This window comes from Notechis scutatus, chromosome 5 (genome assembly GCF_049901735.1).
Source record: "Notechis scutatus isolate UNSWTSFEM ecotype Mainland chromosome 5, rNotScu1.2, whole genome shotgun sequence".
Classification (NCBI taxonomy): domain Eukaryota; kingdom Metazoa; phylum Chordata; class Lepidosauria; order Squamata; family Elapidae; genus Notechis; species Notechis scutatus.
Window position 1 is genome coordinate 57,917,727 of NC_142013.1, and position 21,699 is coordinate 57,939,425.

Below are 21,699 nucleotides of genomic sequence, written 5' to 3' on the forward strand. Positions count from 1 at the left end.
ATATAAAATATAAGATTTGCAGATGAAGTTTTTATTGAATAAACATTTGGCTTCTTTCACATAGTTTTGTGAGGAATTTCCTTATGAAGAAAAGTAAGTTTCAATAGAACATGTTCTTTAGTCATTTTTTTCTTTTCTGAAACAATAACATTTTTAAAAATGACGTGAGAAAAAGTTAAATCACAAGAATCAGATGGATATTCAGTAATGAATTTCCTGTGTAAGGTGGAGTTTGTTTTGACAAAACAGCTAGTTTGACTTGTCCATTCTGGTTTCAGCAAGTCGACATTCATCTTATTTTATATCCAAGTCTTAACACTGAAAGCAAAATATTCCTGTGAATGCCTAGGTGAAAACTCCACATTCTTTGAAAATTTAATATCAATGGCTGCCTGAATTGATGGAAAATGCATTCTTTTGAGGCAGCCGCCTTGGAATGTTACAGATTTTGATCACATCAATGCATAATGTTGAAGTGCATTATGTTTATAAAAGTACTAAGCATAAAAAGGTGCTATGTTTGTTCTATTTGTTCTACAAATCTATTATTACAGATTTGTAATTAATGGGAACAAAGGTGATTTAACTTTTATACTATCTTTGTTTCCTATGATCTTTTAAAGTAGATTTATATGTTTATTATCCTTAGAAATGAAATGACATAAGACAATAGTTAATTCAAAGTGTTCTCTTTTTCTTTTGTAAAGTATCTATTTTTGTCTCCTTTCATTATTTGTTAATGACGATTTTGTAGCCAGTGCACTATGAAGAGAAGAACTGGTGTGAAGAACAATATTCCGGAGGATGCTATACAGCATATTTTCCACCAGGGATAATGACCCAGTATGGAAGGTATGGTAATCATAAATAAGAATGTTAAGATTAAGGAGTCAATGAAGAATATGAAGTACTTCATGTTCGGTTAATTTAAACCAATTTCTTTAACTTGCTCCATAGATATAACTTCTGGGGATTGTGCAAAGAATTGCGCAATTAATTAAATACTTTTGCCAGAATAATGATGGCATTTTGTAGCTATACACTATGTAGACAACAAATAGTCCCTGCAACAAGATAACATTTGTAATTGGAAAATATATTTAGGAATTTTTAAAATTTATGTATCATCCTATAAAATAGTGCATATTAATTTGCAGTTCAAAATCTATATTTATAATGGGTTTACTATTGTAACTGGATATTAAAAGTAATTATATATTAAGCTGATAGATTTTTTACTGTCTTTAATGCCTTGATCCAGTAGTGATGGATTTCTGTGATTTTATATCCATTTATTCCTTTGCTATTTTACTTCCCATTAAACTGCTAGATTGGGACTGCATAAATATAATGCTTTTTATGGCCATGATAAGTTTCTGTACCTCTTCTCATATATACAGAATGATATTATGCTTTATATCATTTTTGCATAAAGTGATATGTGTTATAGCAAGTCATGCATGATACATTATTGATAATTAATGTATTGTAGCCTTCTTGTAGCCTTAATTGTAGCCTTCCTGAGCAATGATTTGTAGCTAATTTCAGAATTCAGCAGAACTTTGACATTATTGATAGATTACTCTGAAAAACATCAGAAAAACACATCCTAAAAGAAAAGCACACATTTGTGCTCCCTGAGTTCATAGAAAAAGTTTTTTTTATATTAGAACTTTTATTGTTTTATCAATGTATAAAATACAAAGAAGAATAAAAATAGGAAATTAAGGAAAGAAAAAAGAAAGGGGTAAAGAAAATATGAGGTACAGGAGAAAAAAGAAAAAAGCTTCAATGAATTGGCTTGATGGATGTTGTACATGCCTATTGTTATGTTTTGTTTTCTGTCTAAAAGTTTTATATATGTATCAGACGACTGAGTCTTATTTATAAATTACACTTGGATATTTTTTTTCACCCTTGTACAAATGGTTGAATAGTAGTTAGGATAGCCTTATCATCAGTTTCCTTTTTGTTTTGTTTCCTTTTTCTTATTTAATCAAGTTGAATACATTGCACCATCAGCTGTTTACATGCACCATCAGCCTACAAAAACACTCCTATCACAACTGTCCCCAGCTTTTTCCATGGTGAGGGGCACATGTAGCTTTCACACCACATACTTTTGAAAAAAAATCCAAAAAGTAATAACTGGATCCAGGACAAAAACTATACGGTTTTGTTTTTGTTTATATTTACATATAATTAAAAATTTAATGAAGCTTAACATGATTAGTCTCTGGACATATATTTAATAAAATTTACCTTAACACTTTAAAAACATATTTTAGTAATATATTGTAGCTATTTAAAACAGATAATCCTTGATTTAGGATTACAATTAAGACCAAAATTTCTGTTGTTAAGCAAAACATTTGTTAAGTGAATTTTGCCCGATTTTATCTCTTTTCTTGCCACAGTTATTAATTAAATCAGGCTTCCCCATTGATTTTGCTTGTTGGAAAGTCACAACAGGTGATCACATGACCCCAGGACACTGCAACCGTCATAAATATGACTCAGTTGCCAAGCTTCTAAATTTTGATCACATGACCATGGGGAGGTTGCAATGCTCATATGAAAAATGGTCATAAGTCACTTTTTTCAGTGCCGTTGTAACTTTGAATGGTCACTAAATGAACTTTTGCAAGTCAAGGACTACCTGTAAGGGATAATACTAATTCTAATACACATTTAAAAAATATATTAATATAAAAACATAATTATAAATATAATGCAATTGTATAAATACTGTAAATATACAACTTTGTTGTACTTTGAAGTCAAATAATCACAGGTCAGTATATAAAAGGATGGTGACAGAGCTAAAAGCCCAAATTTTCACCTGCTTGAACTAGGAATGTGTGGATTTCTTAGAAATTCTTGAAGCTAGGACTGCAATTCATTCTCTTGGCTTGTTATCACATCAATCTAGGCTTGGCTGCAAAATATTTTCAGGGACCCAAAGCTTTTTTTTTTTAATAAAAGTTTTTATTTTTAAGATAAACATATACAAACAAAAAAGAAAAACATAAAAACATCTTCCATTTTATATACATACAGTGTGTCAGTTGGTTACAAATCTTTTGTGCTATCCTTTTGTGGTCATTACTCACAGTTTATATAGATTTTCACTTTGTCAAACTAACATATGCTTATATATTTATCAGTTATTAATCATCCATGACTAAACTATTTATTCTATCATTTTATACAAGATATTCCAAATTTTATTTTGAAATTTATATTGTACTTTCATCCAATGGTTATATATGTTTATATTATATTTTAAATCAATCTATTGAACTTCCATTACAAAATTATCTAATCTATTACTTTTTGTCCAACCATTGATAAAACAAATCCCATATCATATAAAATTGCTTATCTTCCTGCTCTCTAATTTCAAATGTCAATTTACTCATTTCAGCACAGTCCATAATTTTCTTAATAACTTCCTCCTGCATAGGTATTTTTTCATTTTTCCAATTCTTAGCAAGTACAATTCTAGCCGCTGTCAGGACATTTACAATCAAATATTTCAGCCCTTTATTGTATATTTCCGGTATTATTCCCAATAAAAAGATCTCTGGATTAAAGTCTATGTGTTGTTTTATCATTTTTTCCAACCATGTGTGGATTTTAGTCAGGATGTGCCTCATAGTATTCCAAAGTGTCCAGAATTATTCTCACATTGTCTTTGATTTGTCTCTGGCAGAAATCCATTTTGGTCAGCATGGATAAAGTTATTTCAATATCTTTTCAGTCTTTCTGCCAAGAGAAGCAAAGATTTTGTAATCTGAATTTAGTAGGGATATAGGTCTATAATTTTTAACTTGCTAAGGGTCTGTATCCTCCTTCAGTATAAGTGTAATGCATGCCTCTGACCATGTTTTGGGTATTCTCTTCTTTGACATAACTTCATTCATGACTTCTAATCGGTGAAGATTCAATATTTCCTGGAAAGTCTTATAAAATTCCGCTGGTAATCCATCTGGACCTGGTGCTTTTCCAACATTCTGTTTTTTTAAAGCTTCTGTTAATTCCATCATCGTTATGTTCCCTTCTAGCATTGTTTCAATATCTTTGGGTATCTGGGGTAAATTAGCTTTCTGTAAATATTGCTTAGCTTTTTTTTTCTTGAATATTCTCTTGATAATACAATTTTCCATAGTAATCTTATATAATTTTTTTCTTTTCATTTCCATAGCAAACATGTCCTTCTTCATTTATTAATTGACTAATCCTTCTTGATTCTCTTTCCTTTCCCAATTTATAGGCTAACCATCTGCCTGGTTTGTTTGCATCTTCAAAATAATTCTGTTTAGCATTTTTAATTTTTTTGTGCTAATTCCTCTTTTACCATTAGTGCCATTTTATGTTTAGTTATATCCATTTTAATTTTAATGTCTTTTTTTGCGGGGACGTCTGTAATTCTTTTTCCTGTCTTTTATAGTCATCTTCCAATGTTTTGAAAGTCTTTTTCTGTTTTCTGTTTCTTTTCCTTGTATAGTCTATTATCAAGCCTCTTGTGTAGGCCTTCATCGTGTCCCAGAGATTCTGCAAAGATATGTCCTCTTTTCTATTTTCTTTAAGAAAGAAAACCAATTCTTTCTCTATTTTCTGTTTAAAGTCTTTTTCCTTTAATATCATATTATTTAAAGTCCATCTAGATCTCCTCTTTTGTCCTTTCCAAATGACTGTCATTGGGTTGTGGTCTGCCCAAGTGCTTGTTTCTATCTCAATTTCTCATATGTTGGCAAGTAATTCTCCTGACATCCATATCATGTCTATTCTAGACCATGATGCATGTCTGTTTGAGTAAAAAGTATATTGCTTGCTTTCCACATTTCTCTCTCTCCATGCATCTTTTAAATTTACTTCTTCTATCATTCGAAAGAAAGATTTTGGTAGTAGCTTTCTAGTTTTCTTTGTTGATTTATGTGTTTTATAGTCCAGCCGATCATTAATTATTCCATTGAGGTCTCCCATCATACAAATATTAGCATAGTCCAGTTCAATTATTTTCATATGTAATTTCCTGTAAAATTCTTCTTGGTTGTCATTTGGAGCATACATTGCAATTAAAAGTGTTTTAACATTATTGTCCATTATTTCCACCATCAAAATCCTTCCATCGTCATCTGTATAAATTAGTTCTGCCAAGATTGTATCTCTAACATATAAGATCACACCTCTTTTTTTTGCATTGTGTCGACGTGAATAATTTCCCTATTTTTTTTTGTTTCAATATATATTCATGTTGTTTTTTAATATGTACTTCTTGTAGGCAAATTATGTCAAATTTTAATTTCTCTAATTTATGGAATACTTTTCTTCTTTTAGTAGCCGAATTAAGTCCATTTATGTTAATCATAATCAATTGTCTTTCATCCATATTAAGCTTTATAAGAGGGTTTTATTGCTCTGGTAGAGCTTAGTTCTCGTTGCTCTCTGGGTACACCACCTACTGCCTCTTCTTTTTCTTTTTCAATTACTGCTATACACTCCTCTTGAAATTCAATTAATGACTCTTCTTTTCTTGTATCTTCCTCCTTTCCTCTAAGATAGAATATCTTAGAATAGATCAGCTTTTTTGACTGTGTCAATTCTGTGTCTTTGTTCCTGCCAGGTGAACAAGAGGCCTTCTGGTATCAACCATCTGTAATTTACTCCTCTTTTAAGTACTCTTTAGTCAAAAATAAATATTCTCTTCTCATCTATCTTACTCTTCTTGATACCTGTTTCATCACCACAATTTATTTGTCTTTGTACTTTAATGTTTTCTCTCTTGCCACCTGCAGTATCTGTGTTTTAATAATCTTCTCGGTAAATCTGATGTGAACTTCTCTTGGTAACCTATTTCTCATTGCATATCTTGTATAGACACGGAACACTTCATCCATCCCATCCATCATCTTCTCTTTGGTTACCTCTAATGCTTCTGCCAGTATTTCTCTCATTATTTCAGCAAGGTTTTCACCTTTTCCTTCTTCTACATTTTGAAATCTCAGGTAAAATTCTGATCTATCGATTTCCCATCCTAATGTTCCACTCCTGCCCTTTTCAACAACACTCAATCGAGTATCAATATCTCCAATTTTCTTATCTCTTTCTATATCTTCTTCTTCAATTTTCTTAAATCTGTCATCATATTTCATCATCATCTGTTGAATATTCTCTACTTTCTCATCTGTCTTTTCAGTCTTTTGCTCAATATTCTCTATTCTCTTTTCGATCTTCTGAATTCCTTGCATCTACAATGTCACTTCCTTCTCTTTCTCCTGTTGTAGCATTGTCTGTATTGATCATTGTTCTACATATGGTGAAGAGGAGGCTATTGGTATTGAGGAAGCTGGTGCTATTGTCTTTCTGCTCATCTTGTAATACTTATCTGTAAAAAAAAGAAAGAGAAAAAAGGGAAAAGGAAAAAGGAAAAAAAAAAAGAGCAAAGGCAGACAACTGCCACTCCAAAAAATAAAAAGGGAAAAAAAATCTTCAGGCACTTGTTTTCCTTAATCAAATTAGTTGCAGTAATATGCCAAAAAAAAAAAAAGAGAGAGAGAAGATATGGAAAAAAGGATAAAAAAGATTTTTTTTTTTTTGAAGAAAAAGAGGGTAGGGGGAAGGAGAAAAAAAATAGTCTGTGTATTTCTCTTAATAAAAAAGAGAGGACTTCCGGTTTGTCGGCTTCGCGAGCGGCAGGGATTTGCGAAGCTGCGCGATCCCTGCCGCGCTAGCCGTTTTGGGGCTCCGACCCAGCCGGGTACGGAGCTAGGCTGCCCTGCAGGGGCAGCTGAAGTAGGGGGATCCGGAGAAGGGTTTGGGGTGCTGCAGACTCCCTCCCTGGCCGGCAGAACTCCCTTTTCCCAGGACGGTGCAGCGGCGGTCTGTAATGGCCGCCACAAAGAAGCTGGCAGCCGGGTAAGAATGCGCAGGAGGAAGTGGAGAAAGTGATTGAGAGGAGAAAGTTTTTCTTGGCTCCTAGGACTCTAAGACATATTTAATAAAACTCCTGAAAAGTATGACTCTCTGAATAATACCTGCCAGAAGAGGAAAAAGCGGCTGCTTGAAGGTGCTGAAAGGATAGCTTTCCCTCTTTTCCTACGGAATAAATAACTGGATATTAAGAAACCTATTTTTTTAGGTGGAAATTGGTTTTAAGCGATGAGTGGGAAGAGAGAGGATTAAGAAGAAAATATTTGTATGCTAAGATTTGTTGGAGCAGATGCCTTAAGGATTTGAAGACTAGAATATATTGTAATAAGATTTTAAACAGATTTGGACTTTCTTTCTCTTTGATTGATATTACCCCAGAAGGAGAAAGTGAGAACTCTGCCTTGGTTTGGACTGATTGATAACTTTGGGACTGTTTTATCTTTTTTATTTTCTTTTGAATATTCTGGTTGTTGTAAGAAGAAAGAAGGAGAAAAGAAAAGAAAAGATTTATAATGGCTCTTTCTGTTGAGGAACTAAGAAAAGAATATGAACAAGCAAAAAAAATGGTAAAGATGGTGTGGAAGAAGCTTTCCTTTTCTTAGAAATGGCGCTTACTAATTATCAACAAAAATTACAACAGATGAAGACAGCAGAGGAACAAGAAAGAAAGGAAGGAGCCATCTTTAATGAATCTCAGAATTTGATCCAGAAAAAAGGAAGAGAGAAAGAAAAGAAGAGAAGAGAAAAGAAGAAAACTAAAGGATTTAAGGACTTAAGATCCAAAAAACATTTAAGAAAGGGAAAAATAAAGTGCAAAACCAATATGATGATTGTAAACAAAGGGGAAAAGAAATACGACAGAGAAGGGAGCCGGTAAGGCAGAGGCTAGAAGAAGGGGGTAGAAAGGTTTGTTGGGAAAAGAAAGAAAGAGAAAAGGTGGAGAAAAGCTACAATGTTTTGAAATTAAATGGAAAAAGGAATTTTTATGGATAATGGATAAAGTATAATTTTTTTTTTAAAAAAAAATTTTGCAAGGTACATAAGATGAGATGGTAGTATTGCAATGGTTTGGGAGTTGATAGGAGATTAAAATGTTGAAATGTTTAAAAATGATTGGCTTTAAAACTTAATAATAGGAGAGGTTTAGAATGTTGTTTTAATTAAAGAGTTTAATAAAATTATGGTATTGATGTCATTGTAAAATTTTTATTATAGTATTTCTTTTTAATATTTGGATTTATTGTTTAATTATGCACTTAATTGTGTTGGATGTATTAGTTAGATAGAATGTACCAAGCAAAATCTGAATGGGTATTAGATATTATTTTAAAGATTAATTTGATTAACTTAGGGGGAGATAGAAAGGCATCATACTCTGATTAATGATTTCAGGAGAAACTGATTTTTTTTTTTTCATAAGGGATGAGACAAAGGGATGATAAAAAATGGACAAAAGATACAAATATAATGATTTAAACTAAGATGATTAATTAAGGTAGAATTAAGAAGTGTGAAATATGTGGAGAAGTTAATATAGAAGGTTTAGAATGGTAAATAAAATAAGTAATGATATGTAAGATGAGCATGAATATAATTGAAAGTCCATGAAGAGAGAGATACCTGGGTCCAAGTTACTTTCCAAAAGATTTTTTTTTATGTTTTGTGTGTTGTGTGTATATGTCTTTTTTGGGGGAGAATTGGTAAAAACTTGTAGAAATATAGAATGAGAATAATGGTAACTAAGTCAGAAAGAATCAGATGAAATAATAATAATGATATTGAATAAGAGTAAAGAGAAGTAAAGAGAAATTGAATAAGAGGTTTTGGTATATTATATGGAAATGGTTTAAAACAGAATCATAATTTATCTGACTTGTTAAATTTACAATGGAAAAAGGTTAAAAAGGAAAAAGGTTTAAACATGTAATGAATAATGATAATTTGTGTGTTTTAAAAATCAATAAAACTTGTTTTTTTAAAAAAAAAAAAGAGAGCAAAAGAAAAAAATTACATTCTAGTTCCTGGGTTAAAAGGTTAAAATCCAAATATAAAAATCCAACTAGAGGGGAAGTAGAATAGAAGGTAAAAAATAACAAACAATTCTAATAGAAAGCAAGCCACTGCCACTAAATATCCAAGACTCTTTGGTAAATCAACTCAGATTTTCCAGTTCCAGTATTTTCAAGGTCACTTCAATCTTCTTTCTTTCAACTTCAACTCCAGACTCCAGCTATCTATAGTTTCACAGATGAGCACCTGTATAAACAATCTGCCATGCTCATCCCACTATCTTTTTTAGTGCAAAGCTCAGAGTCCTTGAGTATAAAACAAATACATAAACAAGTAAAAGAAAAAAGAAAACAGTATATCCAAGCCTCTAGATGGCAGTGCTACTTATTTTTCTTCACTTTCACTTCCCCCTCATGTATCCAAAGCCAGGAACAGAAGAAAAAAAGTAAAATCTTCTCTTTTTTAAAAAGAAAGAAAGAAAAAGAAATAAATCTCAAATCAGAAATAAGAGTCTTAATCAAAGCAGACTTTCAAGAGAATTGTTAAAAAAAATAGGAAATTTAAAAAGACCAGTCCAGTTTAAAATTAAGAAGCTTTGCCAAATTCCAAGTTCCTCTAAAAAGGGGGAAAAAAGAAACTTTCAATTTAACTAGCTTAATCTCACCGCTTAAGCTTTTTTCTCTTCATTTTTAATTCCACTTTAAGTCTTTCAGGGTGTTCTCTCCAAAAAAACAATAAGTAAAAGTTCATTTCACCAAACTGACACACTTTCTTCCGATCTGTTCCGTTCCAGAGCTGTCCCAGCTTCAGCAGCTTGAATGGCTGCCTCTCTGCCGCCGGCAAAAAGGGCTTTTCCTGGATTGACCAGGGACTTTGCAATGTCCTTGGGATCAGCAGGATGTGCCCTTATCAATCACCGTCACTACGGGATGGTTTAGGTCCGTTGGGACCATCCAGCAGCAGAGATATCGATGGCGATCTTGGAGGGTCAAGATCGCGCGTCGTACCACCGCGATGCCAGCTCCGCCCTCCAGGGACCCAAAGCTTGATGGGTTTGATATTGCTTTATTGCAGAGAAAGAAGAGAAAGGCCACTCATTATATAGCCATCTATTTCACAATAATAACTCTGGCTGATATGTAAAGATTAAAACACAACAATTAGAACAATAATCCATGGTGCCCCCAGTAAAGAGCATCTTCCAATCATAAAAAATATCAACAACAGAGCTAGGATAGCCATCTGTCTTGAATGTCTAAAGAAGTGGTTTTCACAGCCTTACAAAAGGCAAATAGGGGTTGAGCTGTCCAGATCTCAATTCCACTGAAATGGCTAGAGTTAAATTTATTTTGGGCAGTTTTTTCAGGAGACACATGGATGGTGAAGTGGGGAAAGGGAAAACATGGTAGTGTATTATAATGCATCATCCCGGGTGCATATCATTGCATTAAAGAGCAGTTTCTATTTCTACCAGCAGAGACTTTCCCCTCTTGCAAATTGAGGTTTCAAGGGCCTAGAGGAAAAGTGTATGTTTATTACATTCAATTAATACCACATTTAATTTTGCTTGAATATCCTGGAGCAAGTTTGATGTTGATCAGAAATAAAAGGTCATAGCTGATGCCTTTTAGGTGCTAATATTAGGAATAATTTTTCACTGTTTATAATCAGAGAAAGGTGTCCCTTGGCATTTTATGATTTGCACTTGCTTTCAAAGGATTCTTCGTGAGCCAGTTGGGAGGATCTTCTTTGCAGGGACTGAAACAGCTTCAGAATGGAGCGGCTACATGGAAGGTGCTGTTCAGGCTGGAGAAAGAGCAGCTAGAGAGGTAGGGAGTCGGTTGCATCAAATAATTTTACTTAGGTTTTCATGATGATTCTTTGAATGAATTTCCAACCCAAGCATTCTCATCTTGGTTTGCATGACCTCCACTTAAAGATAAATGATTTATTAATCTTGTAATAAAAACAAGCTATAGAAGATGACCAGGCTGAACTTGAGGGAAGAGTCAAACAGATCATTAGTCATGCCCCAATAAATACATCTTTATACTTACTTTATACTTAACTACCTGAATCTCCTGATTTCCTTGGTGCTTGACAGAAGCAAGCAAAAAGCATTAAATATCAAAAGCTAAAACCAAACTTACAGAAGCTGGATATCATATGTGCATTTAGGACTTAAATCAATCCTAGAAAATGGCAAATAGAGAGTTCTTAAAACAGCACCAGAGTATCAAAAGGGGTGGTTTCATTGAGCTCCCTCTGGGTATCCTGGCCTGGCTAAATAAGACTCTAAAGTTCTGATGGTGATGGGATGACTTCCAGTGCTGATGAGTAAGGAAAAATCTCCAATGTGAAAGAGAAAATGAAACCGAATACTTGGCATGGAGATAAAGCTGCATTATTCTGAATTAGTCATTCAAAACAGTCTATTTTAAAAATGAATCACTTGCTAAGGGAGGAGTCTAATCTCATGTTTGTTGATAATAAAAAAAGAATTTGCGTTAAAGAATCTGACCTGGCTTGTCTTGATTAACTTTTTTTAATGAAATTGCACTTTTATCAAATTCCCATTTATGTCAATCAGATTTGCATATTTGCCTGTTTACAGCGCCTATAATGCACTGTATTCTATTCCAAACTTTGGCCAGAAGCAGGATATCTTTTTAAATGGCCATTGGAAAAGCTTTTGGTTGATTGTTTTCTACTTAAGACTTAAATCATCTCTTTTTAGGTACTACACTCGATGGGAAGATATTCAGGAGAAATATGGAAATCTGAACCAGAATCACCTGTAAGTATGTCTATGGAGAGTCTCAGTCATCCAGATCATGATTGTCCAAAAGGTGCTTTTTCAAAAGGCAACTGGGCTTTCTGGTTTTTTTTTTTAAAGATGTTTTGCTTCTCATCCAAAAAGCTTCCTCAGCTCTCAGAAACTGTGAAGAAGCTTCTTGGATGAGAAGCAAAATGTCTTCAGAGAAAAACCAGAAAGTCCAACTGCCTCTTGAAAAAGCATCTTTGGGACACCTGTAAGCATGCAATGTTTTATTTGATGTGGAAGAAGATATGAAATTAATACCCAGAATTAGAGAAGGGGCCATGTGGAAAGGAATGATGGTTCTCACTCTGTTTTGAACTTAATTAATGAACTATGGGCAGTCCTCAATTTACAACCATTTGTTTAGCAACTGTTCAAAGCTACAACATGACCTCATCACGTAGTGATGGAAGTTCCAATCCCAACTGTAGTCATAAGTCAAGGGTTACCTATATAGTTAATAGCCATGATAGCTCATATTGTAAGCCACTAATTGGCTTGACCTGCTGAATAGCTTTTGTAAATAAATATGATTTTGGAACATCTTGCCCCCTGGAGTGAAGTCAGCTCCAACCTCCCTGACCTTCCATTAGAGCTTAAAGACCTGGCTCTGCCAGCTGGCTTGGAGCTCCGATGGTGGGGGGCTTCACATTGGAGGTAGTTGTCAGACTAATAACAGATCCCATCTTTCTCATCCTACTCCCTCCCTCCCCAATTTTCACGAGTGTGTTGTATAAGGGTTATGCAAAAATGATTTGAAAGAAGTTTTTTGGACATTGTGTGAGCAGAGTTGTGCTGAAAAAGGGTGGCTGGAGACCGAAAAAAGTTGCCTCCAGCTTCCTCTTTTGCAGCGCAAGAAGTCTCCCCCAACCAGCCAACCACTCTCCTCCTCCTCGGCCAAACAGAACAAACAGGCAGAGAAGGAGGGAAGCAGCCCTCCTTTTGCACTGAAAAAGGGGAGGCTGGAGGTGACTTTTTTCGGTCTCCAGCCGGCTTTTTCAGGCAACGCGGGACCGGAGACTGGCTGGGAAGAACCCTTGTAACGAGCAACGCTGCTGGGCGCTTAGAAGTGTTAGTGTGTGTGTGTGTGTGTGTGTGTTTATTTCAGGTGGGTCTCCTCTCCTAGCTTTATTGTCCCAAGCCCTTAACTTTCCCCAAAAGCGGAAGGGGAGGAAGTCCCGCCCGCCGCTCCTTTGTTGGACCCAGAAGCCTTGTCTGTCCTGAGACTAGCCGGGAAAAACCCTCATAACAAGTGATTCTGCAGGGCGCTTGGAAGGGTGTGTGTTTGTTTCAGGTGGGTCTCCTCTTCTAGCTTTAGAAGGAGAGAGGGAAGGAGGAAGGGAAGGGATAGAAAGAAGGAAAGAGAGAGGGAGAGGGAACGAGAGAGAGGATGAGAGGAAGAGAGAGGGAAAGGGAAAAAGAGAGAAGAGAGAAGAAAGAAAAGAAAGAGAAAAGGGAAAGAAAAAGACAGAGAAAGGAAGAAAAGGGATAGACAAAGAAAAATGGGATGGAATGAAGGGAGAGAAAGAAAAAGGGAGGGAGGGAGGAGAAAGTGAATGAGATATATGGATGAATGGATGGATAGATAGATACATGGAAGGAGGCAGGGAGGGGGAGAGAGAAAAAAGGAGAGGAAGGAAGGACACAAACCCTGGCTTCAGAAGATTCTTTGAAACAGCACAGCAATCTAGGGCTGGAAGGGATCTAGGAGGTCATCTTCTAGTCCAACCCCCTGCTCCAGCAGGAGATCCTTACAGAATCATAGAACAGCAGAGTTAGAAGGAACCTTGGAGGCTCTGTGGGCATGGCTTATTTGATGGGCATGGCTTGGTGGTCATGTGATTGGGTGGGCGTTGCTTGGTGGTCATGTGACTGGGTGGGCATGGCCAACCCCCTGCTCTAGCAAGAGAATTTATATCATCTGGAATCTGGATTATTTTGGTGCCTCTAACAGAGAGGAAAATTGGCAAAGGGGCTTACTAGGACAAGGCTGCCATGCAGAGGAAGGCAGAGATAGTCCTTCACTTATGACCACAATTGAGTCCAAAATTTTGGTTGCCAAGCAAGAGTGTTGTTAAGTGAGTTTCACCACATTTTACTCAATCCATGATATCTCCTGGGTCTAATGGTCATGTGCAGGCTAGGGAAGTAAATCTGAAGGCATGTCAATGTTCTACTGTACAGAAGTTAAATGTGTGGCAGAAAGTGGACTATGGGTGTGTTTTTCCAAACGCAGTGAGGTTGAATGTGTATAGTTTTAGAAGAGCTCTGTGTGTGTGTGTGTGTGTGTGTGTGTGTGTGTGTGTATACTATATACACATATAGTATATATAGTAGATAATGTATCTTTTTGTGTGCCTTTACACACACTATACTATGTAATATGTATGTACACATATGGCATATATACATAGGATTAAATAGTGTATTTTGGATGTTCAGTAATAGTAAATAGAGAGGGAAATTGTATCTCTTTGAGGCCAGGCAAGGCACCCCTTGATGTGAGTGATGTCAAGTTGGCCATGCCCACCCAGTCACATGACCACCAAGCAACGCCCACCCAATCACATGACCACCAAGCCATGCCCATCAAATAAGCCATGCCCACAGAACCGGTAGTAAAAAAAATTGAATCCCACCACTGCCCTGCACTCCATTTTTGCTCCCAGGAGGCTCCAGGGAGGTTTGCTAGGCCTTGTTTTGGGTCTAGGAGGCCTCCCTGCAGCCACCTGGAAACATCCAGCCATCCAGTATGCCTGGATTCAATGTTTAGCCAAAAGAATATTTGATAGTATTGATTACTGCCTTGGGGTCTAGGTCCATGATGGCAAACCTATGCCATGCGTGCCGGAAGTGAGCTCGCCTGGAAGAGTCCCACTGCACATGCACACATGCCGCCACCGCCTGACAGCTGATTGTTGAGTATCTGGCATGCATGCACGCGTGGGGGTGCACCATATGCTGGGGGCCACAGGCACATGTGCAGAGATGTGCAGCGTGTGGCGTGATCACACGTACATGTGCAAATGGATGGCACACAGGAGTGAGTGTGCATGCATGTGCAGAGACACACAGCATGTGGGAGTGATCGCGTGTGCATGTGCAGAGACGTGTGGCATGGGGTGGGGTGATCTCGCGCACATGCACAGGCGCATGGTGCTGCAAGGGGATCGTGCGTGCAGGCACAGATGTGCAATGCGCTGTGAGGGGATCGCGCACACAGGCGCAGGGTGTGAGGGGGGCAGTACGCATTGCCTTCTGGGTGCTGGCACACAAGCGCAAAGCACACGAGCGTGCACGCATTTATCAGTATGGGAGCCAAAAAAGGTTTGTCACCACTGGTCTAGGTAAACAAAACTATGCAGTCTCCTAAAACCATTGGAGCCAATCTTCTTTCTTTATTCCATATCCTCCTCTTCAAAACAAGTAAGTAACTCTGTTTTTTCATGCCAGTGTAGTAAGTTCAGAGTGGATTTTGTAGAGAACAGCTTACCTTTAGCCCTCATTCGTTTGCTCAATTTCAGAGCACACATTACACAATTTCCAAAGCACAATTCAGACTATTCAGCAGTTTGCCTAGCTGCTGCTTCATTACTTCTATTGCTGTTACAACCTTTAGGGAGCCCAATGGCTTTTTAAATTTGACAAGAAAAACAGTAAATATTTCTCACAAATATTTTCCCTCTTCCACTTTGTGGTTCGATTGTAGCATACAAAATTATGTGCTCTGTTACTATTCAGGCAGTTTGCAAACTCGTGTTTTTTGTTGTTGGAAGGCAATTCTAATTTGAAGATGGTGGTAAATTCTTTGTAATAAAATGGCAAGTAGAAAGGCTCACTTCCGCTTGATATTTAGAAAGGTTTAGAAAGAATGAGAAGGTTAACCTTTGCTTTGTTTCCAATCTCCATTTCATGACTTGGTCTTCATAAAAAGTAGCTTTGGAATTGAAGCCAGATATGTTAAAACAAAATTATTTCTGTTTACAAGAATGCAAAAAGTTTCAAGATTAATCCAAAATGTTTAATGGCTTTAAATATCTGGGTATTGTACCAAGATTTAAGTAGAGAAAGGTTCCAGCTGAAAATATACCATGAATAGCATAAAAAAGCTTGGTAGCTCTCTCTCTCTCTCTCTCTCTCTCTCTCTTTCTTTTTCTTTCTTTCTTTCTTTCTTCTTTCTCTTTCAAAAGGAAGAAGAAAAAGAAAGAGGGAGGGATGGGAGAAAGAAAGAAAGAAAGAAAGAAAGAAAGAAAGAAAGAAAGAAAGAAAGAAAGAAAGAAAGAAAGAAAGAAAGAAAGAAAGAAAGAAAGAGAAGGGAAGGGAAGGGAGAAAGAAGGAAGGGAAAGGAAATTGAACGAGATATGTATGGATGGACAGATGGATAGAGGGAGGGAGGGATGGAGGGAGGGAGGGAAAAAAGAGAGAAAGGACCACAAACCCTGGCACTAGACACAGCTTCAGAGGATGCTTTGAAACAGCACAGCCCCGTTAAAGTGAGTTTCTCTCTTTTGACCCACCCAGTCACATGACCACTTAGCCATGCCCGCCCAGTCACATGACCACCAAGCCACGCCCACCAAGCCATGCCCACAGAAACCAGTTGTTCAAAAATGTGAATCCCACCCCTGCTGGATAGTATTCTGCTTGAAAAATGTGGACCACTGTACTTTAATCATTCCTACTCCAACAATATTAGAAAACTGTAATAGTTTAACATAAGAAAGCTGTGTTTTGTTGTTGTTTTCTGGTACTCAATCCTGAAAAAAAGAACCTCCATTAATTGTGAATGTTCTTCCATCCAGGATGTGCCAGCCCTGCCAATAACTACAACATTTTGGGAAAGAAACTTGCCTTCTGTTCCTGGACTACTGAAATTGATGGGGTTCTCTATTTTCTTTACATCAGTGGCTGCAGCTGGGTTCTTTGCCTATAAAAAGGATCTCTTAGTGTGAGACTGAAAACAGATGTGCTAATAGGAAACTATACAATTTGGTCTGCAAATTTATATACATTAACACAATCATTTCCCTCTCATTTAGACTAGGGGTCCTCAAACTCTGGGCTGCAGTCCACTACTGGGCTGTGGCCTATTTGGAACTGGGCTGCATGACCAGTGGCCAGAACATACGTGCACATACAGCTTGACTCACGTGAGTGGTGTCAGCCCACACATACAGGCAGCTCAACTTGCACAAGCCAAGCTATGCATGCATGTGCGTGTATGCTGGCCCGCCACTTGAATGGCCCGGTTCCCCTCTCCCCACTCCCAGCTAGGCTGTGGCTACAAAGGTTGGGGACCACTGATTTAGACTGTTGATTGCAATTCTGTTTATTCTGTCTATTAGTTCAAGGTGTCTTGGATCTTATGATAGAGTCCAACATCTGTTTCCAAAGGCACTACACCATTTGGCTGCTATGAAAATAATATAGTTGCCTAGAATCCAATTACAGGTAGTCCTCAAGCTATTCATTCATGCTTTTGTCCGACCACATTTACGTCCGACTGAGTGACTGCCAGGCTGAAGAATATTATACAGATAGGGAAGGAAGCAGGTAAAGAAAATCTTTTTGCAGCTTATTTATCTTCAGGAGCTGAAGAAAAAAAATCAACTCGAAAGAAAAAAAACCGGCAGCACAAATGTGCAGCAGATGGCCATGGCACCAGTTGGGTCCTAAAGGAAGTCAGATAGGCAGCAAAAAGCAAACACCCAAAAATGTTACTTACAAGCTATCTTTGAAATTAGCACTGCTATACACACATGCACACACATACAATCGTGATTGCATTTCAGGCATTTGGTAATCAGCTCACATATATGATCAGTTGCAGTGCCCTGCAGTCACATAACCAGAGTTTGTGATGTTTTGGCAGATTTGTGACTTTTTGCTGATAAATAACTATAATGCCTCACTTTATGAGACTGTCATAAAAACATCATAAAATTGAGTTAGGTGACACTATCATATCATTATGATTGCAACAACTTATAACCAAAATTCCAGGATTGGTTGTGGTGGTTAAGTGAGGACTGCTTGCATATCTTATTTTTTGGCCTTTTAAACATTTGAATACTTTTACTCAGGATTATAATATCCTTCTTAAAAATATAATCAGACCTAAATCTTGCTTAAGCAGTGACAGACATAAAGAGATGTAATTTTGAAAACTGTTTAGCCATAGTAATAGAACGTTTTCCCCCATTTTCTGCTTCTAAACTGCTTTTGGATGAGATCCCCTTCATTTCTCAGTTGACAATGTATTTTGAAAGGATTTCTTAATATCATGTATTGGCTCATACCTCATCTGATGATATTCAAGTGGGTGGTGAAAACATGCACTAGAGGAAAGGGCCCTAAGGCCATTATTCATTCAGCAGCAGAAAATGGGGCAGATTTCTTAAATAATGGGTTAGTTAACCATAGAAATTAATAGGAAATTAAGAATGTTGGTTTTCTCCTTTGGAAAGTGAGTAACCTCTTGCAAAGTTTGGGTATACTGTTTGCAGGATCTTTTCAGTCTTTTTCAGGGTCAGGACTGCTGCTTAAAGGGTTAAAAGTCCGAATAAGCTTCAGCCCAGAAGTAGTTATCTTTCTTTTTGACTCAGAGAATCCAAATTTTGCACATTCCTAACCTAGAATTACTTCTTCCTAACAGCTCCATAATTTCTAAAAAGTGTGCTGTATAATATTTTTTACTGATATACAATACCACAAACAAAGGAGCATAATGTATGCCTTCTACTGCTGTTGTTTGTTAATTATTCTTACTATTTCATAATTTTGTGAGCCTTTTGTGATTACAAAGAAAAGAAGATTCCAGGATTCTCCCCAGGATCCAATTTCACATAGATAAAATTCTTTTTCTCATTAGCTTTCCCTTTCTAACACCTTGTCAGTAGACTTTATTGGAGACTCTTCCTATGTTTCTTTCAAGAATCAAGAGCAGCTTTTTAAAGGAGAGAACAAGCAGATCTCTCTACCTCCCAACTCTGTGGCTTATGAATTAAGTCTGCAAAACATTTACTGAGTTCCAGCTTAATATCTGACACTTTGCCTTCAGCAAAAATAGTTAATTATTCTGTTCAGGACTGGTATACTATTTTCATATCATACTTTATTGATGGAAGATATGATAAAAATGTTTAAATGTTGGGTATTAATAAGATAATGAAGCAATCCTATATGGAGTCGGAAGTGATATAATAGTTCCTTGCTGATTTCTTAACATATAAATTAATGAAAAGATGGTGGCAGAAAGTGAACTTATTCTTTTTCCTTGTTCCAACAGCTATTTGCTAATGTAGTAGTCTGATCCTGGGAGTCCTTGAGAGAGAGAGAGAGAAGTTGATTTTATTTCTAGAAAAAATGTTTTTGGCTATACTGCTAGAGATAGATTTATGTCAATGAAGCGATTTACATATAACAAAAACTCTAAGGTATATTTGCCCTCTTTCTATTTGACTCTTCTTGGATTGCCCTTCTCAGATGACTGCATCTGAGGGGCCAATTTCATACAAAGCAAATTTCATTGAAATGGATCTCATTCTGAATGAAGATACTTGGAATTGCACTGTTTAATATTTTTAAATTAAGTACTCTAGTCATCAGATGCTACAATCAGACATTATACTGAAACATATTTAATAAAAGTGTACCTTCTCAGGGTCACACTAAAGTCTTCATTTAATGGGTAACATAATATAAGAACAGGACTCAAGAAATTTAAGAAAATCAATTTTTCACTTGGGGTTGGGAGTAAGGAAGAAACCTCTTAATTTCAGTGAGATGGTTTTAATATGCTGGTTGTAGATATAGAAGGTCAGAATTTGTCTGGGTCCCATGTTTACTTCTCAGTCTGAAAAAAGAACAAGCACTGTCTGTTACCATGTAATAAAAATAACACTCTAGCTTTTTATAGCCTTATGCCCTTTAATGGCTTGAGCAGTAACAGTAACTTTAGAAGATGGCTGGAATCTGGGAATTTCAAGAATTATCCAGGCTGGAGGAGCCTGAGCTATCCCCATGGTATGTTCTGACTAGAAGAGGCTTTCCAAAGTCTCACACACAGGATTCTCCCAGATCTGTTACATGAAATGTTACATGTAACAGATGACATAAATGTTACATGAAATGGACTTTGGAGTCCTAGTTAGACAATCACTTAAATATGAGTCAGCAGAGTGTGGCAGCAGCCAAAAAAGTTAAGAGGCATAGAATCAAAATTACACCAAGTATTAGTACCACTTTATAAAGCCTTAGTAAGGCCACACTGAAATACTGCATTCAGTAAAACGAGAGGTTTTAATTCTTGTTCCTGGTTTTGATAATTGTCACAATGGCATTATGCTCTTTGCAATGTAACTGAACTCTTAAACTATATATCGCAGCAAAGTTTCATGGAAATTTTGGAAACAAGAATAAAATAGGCTAGAAACATCTATCCTACTTGGATCAGTAAAACATTATCCCAATTTTCTCCTTTCCACAACTTTCAGGATTTATTTTAAGTAAAATAAACAGTCCTACTGTATTAGTCCAACGGTGGATTCTGAGCTATTTTGTTCACTTATGATAAAGCATTTTTGAACAAAGCATTTAATTTCATCTATAAATCTTGTTTATTGAAAAAAGTGTAAGAATTGTTAGATCTCCAGAAGGCTCATTTAGTCAAGCAGTCTCTTGATGTGAATTGGCTAACTAGACGTTTTCAGAAAGTTCACAGAAAAGGCAGAATAGAGTTATCTTTTCAAACTAAGAACAATAACTTCTTCTAAATAACCTATTAAGGGCAATTAACATAAGGAATAATTTAAATAATATTTTAGTAAGTGACTATTCCAAATATTATTGGAAATGTGTTTTTAAATCTTCATTGAGTCAGTAAAGGCACAATATATGCTGTTGTAATTTATTTTAAAACAAATGGGATTACATCTATATATTTTTGATCAGGATGCTGGTCTCCATTTGACTACCGAATCATCATTTTGATAGGTCTTGATGGGTCAGTGTGCAAACATTTTTTTATGTTGAAGTGTGGACAGCAAACAAAACCCCTCTACAGAGTATTGAAGCCAACAGTTCTTGAGTGAGTCAAATCATGTGCTTCACATATAAATGCATACATTGACTATAAGTCACATACAAATGATAATTTTAAAAGCCACTTTTACTATATACTGGTATCCTAATTTGGATATGTATGGGTCAAAATACGCACCAAGAAATTAGCATATTTAATTTCTGCCAAGTCTCTTTTTCTCTATTCAAAGAAAGTGCTCACAGCCCACACTGTAAGAAAAATTTGGGTAAAACCTTTCACTTGTATCCATAGCGTATGAAGAAGCAGGTTTCTAAAACTGAAGACCCATTTTTTAAATGATAAAAGTAAATATTTATTCTAAGAAAGAGAAATCTTCAGGTACTTAAACTGTAGTGCAAAAGCTAATTCACAGGAGACAAGGCAGTTGCCTTTGCAATTTTAAACAGTGCAATTAAAAGTTACAATTTCCCATTAAGTAAATTTTACAATTGACTGAATGTAATGTTCCTTCCAGCATCTCTTCCCTAAAATTTTCTTCTGTAATGTTGCCATTCCAGAGGAAATTTTAAAAAATATTCAAAATAAGAATTTAATTTTTTTTAATGAAATACCTTGTGTCCTAAACAGTTGTTGAGACATTTGCTATTCTTGATTAATGTCATGTTTGCCTTTTGTAAAATCAAAGTGACAGTCCAATTGCAAGATATGGATTTTGTGATTGTGCCTTATATAATTGTGCTGTTCTTCTAAAAGTGCCTCTGTGGTGATTGTGTTCATGAAATCCATTGTGTTCATTTTCCTATTAAATATGTGTTATATATATTTTTATCTGGCAGCGTGATGTTTTTTAACTCACACTCAAAAGAATAAACATTATCACTTTCTTGTG

The 21,699-nt window shown here is 36.1% G+C and overlaps 1 protein-coding gene across 1 annotated transcript in view; it reads left to right on the forward strand.

Annotated features, from left to right (window-relative positions):
- LOC113416226 (amine oxidase [flavin-containing] B-like) overlaps positions 1 to 21,699 on the forward strand; it is a 96,824-nt gene extending 75,125 nt beyond the window's left edge. Inside the window, exons 12-15 of the mRNA XM_087967571.1 lie at positions 755 to 852; positions 10,664 to 10,775; positions 11,684 to 11,743; positions 16,570 to 21,699. Coding sequence (XP_087823697.1) covers positions 755 to 852; positions 10,664 to 10,775; positions 11,684 to 11,743; positions 16,570 to 16,719 — 420 coding nt within the window. The 3' untranslated portion in view covers positions 16,720 to 21,699. The remainder of the gene's footprint in view (positions 1 to 754; positions 853 to 10,663; positions 10,776 to 11,683; positions 11,744 to 16,569) is intronic.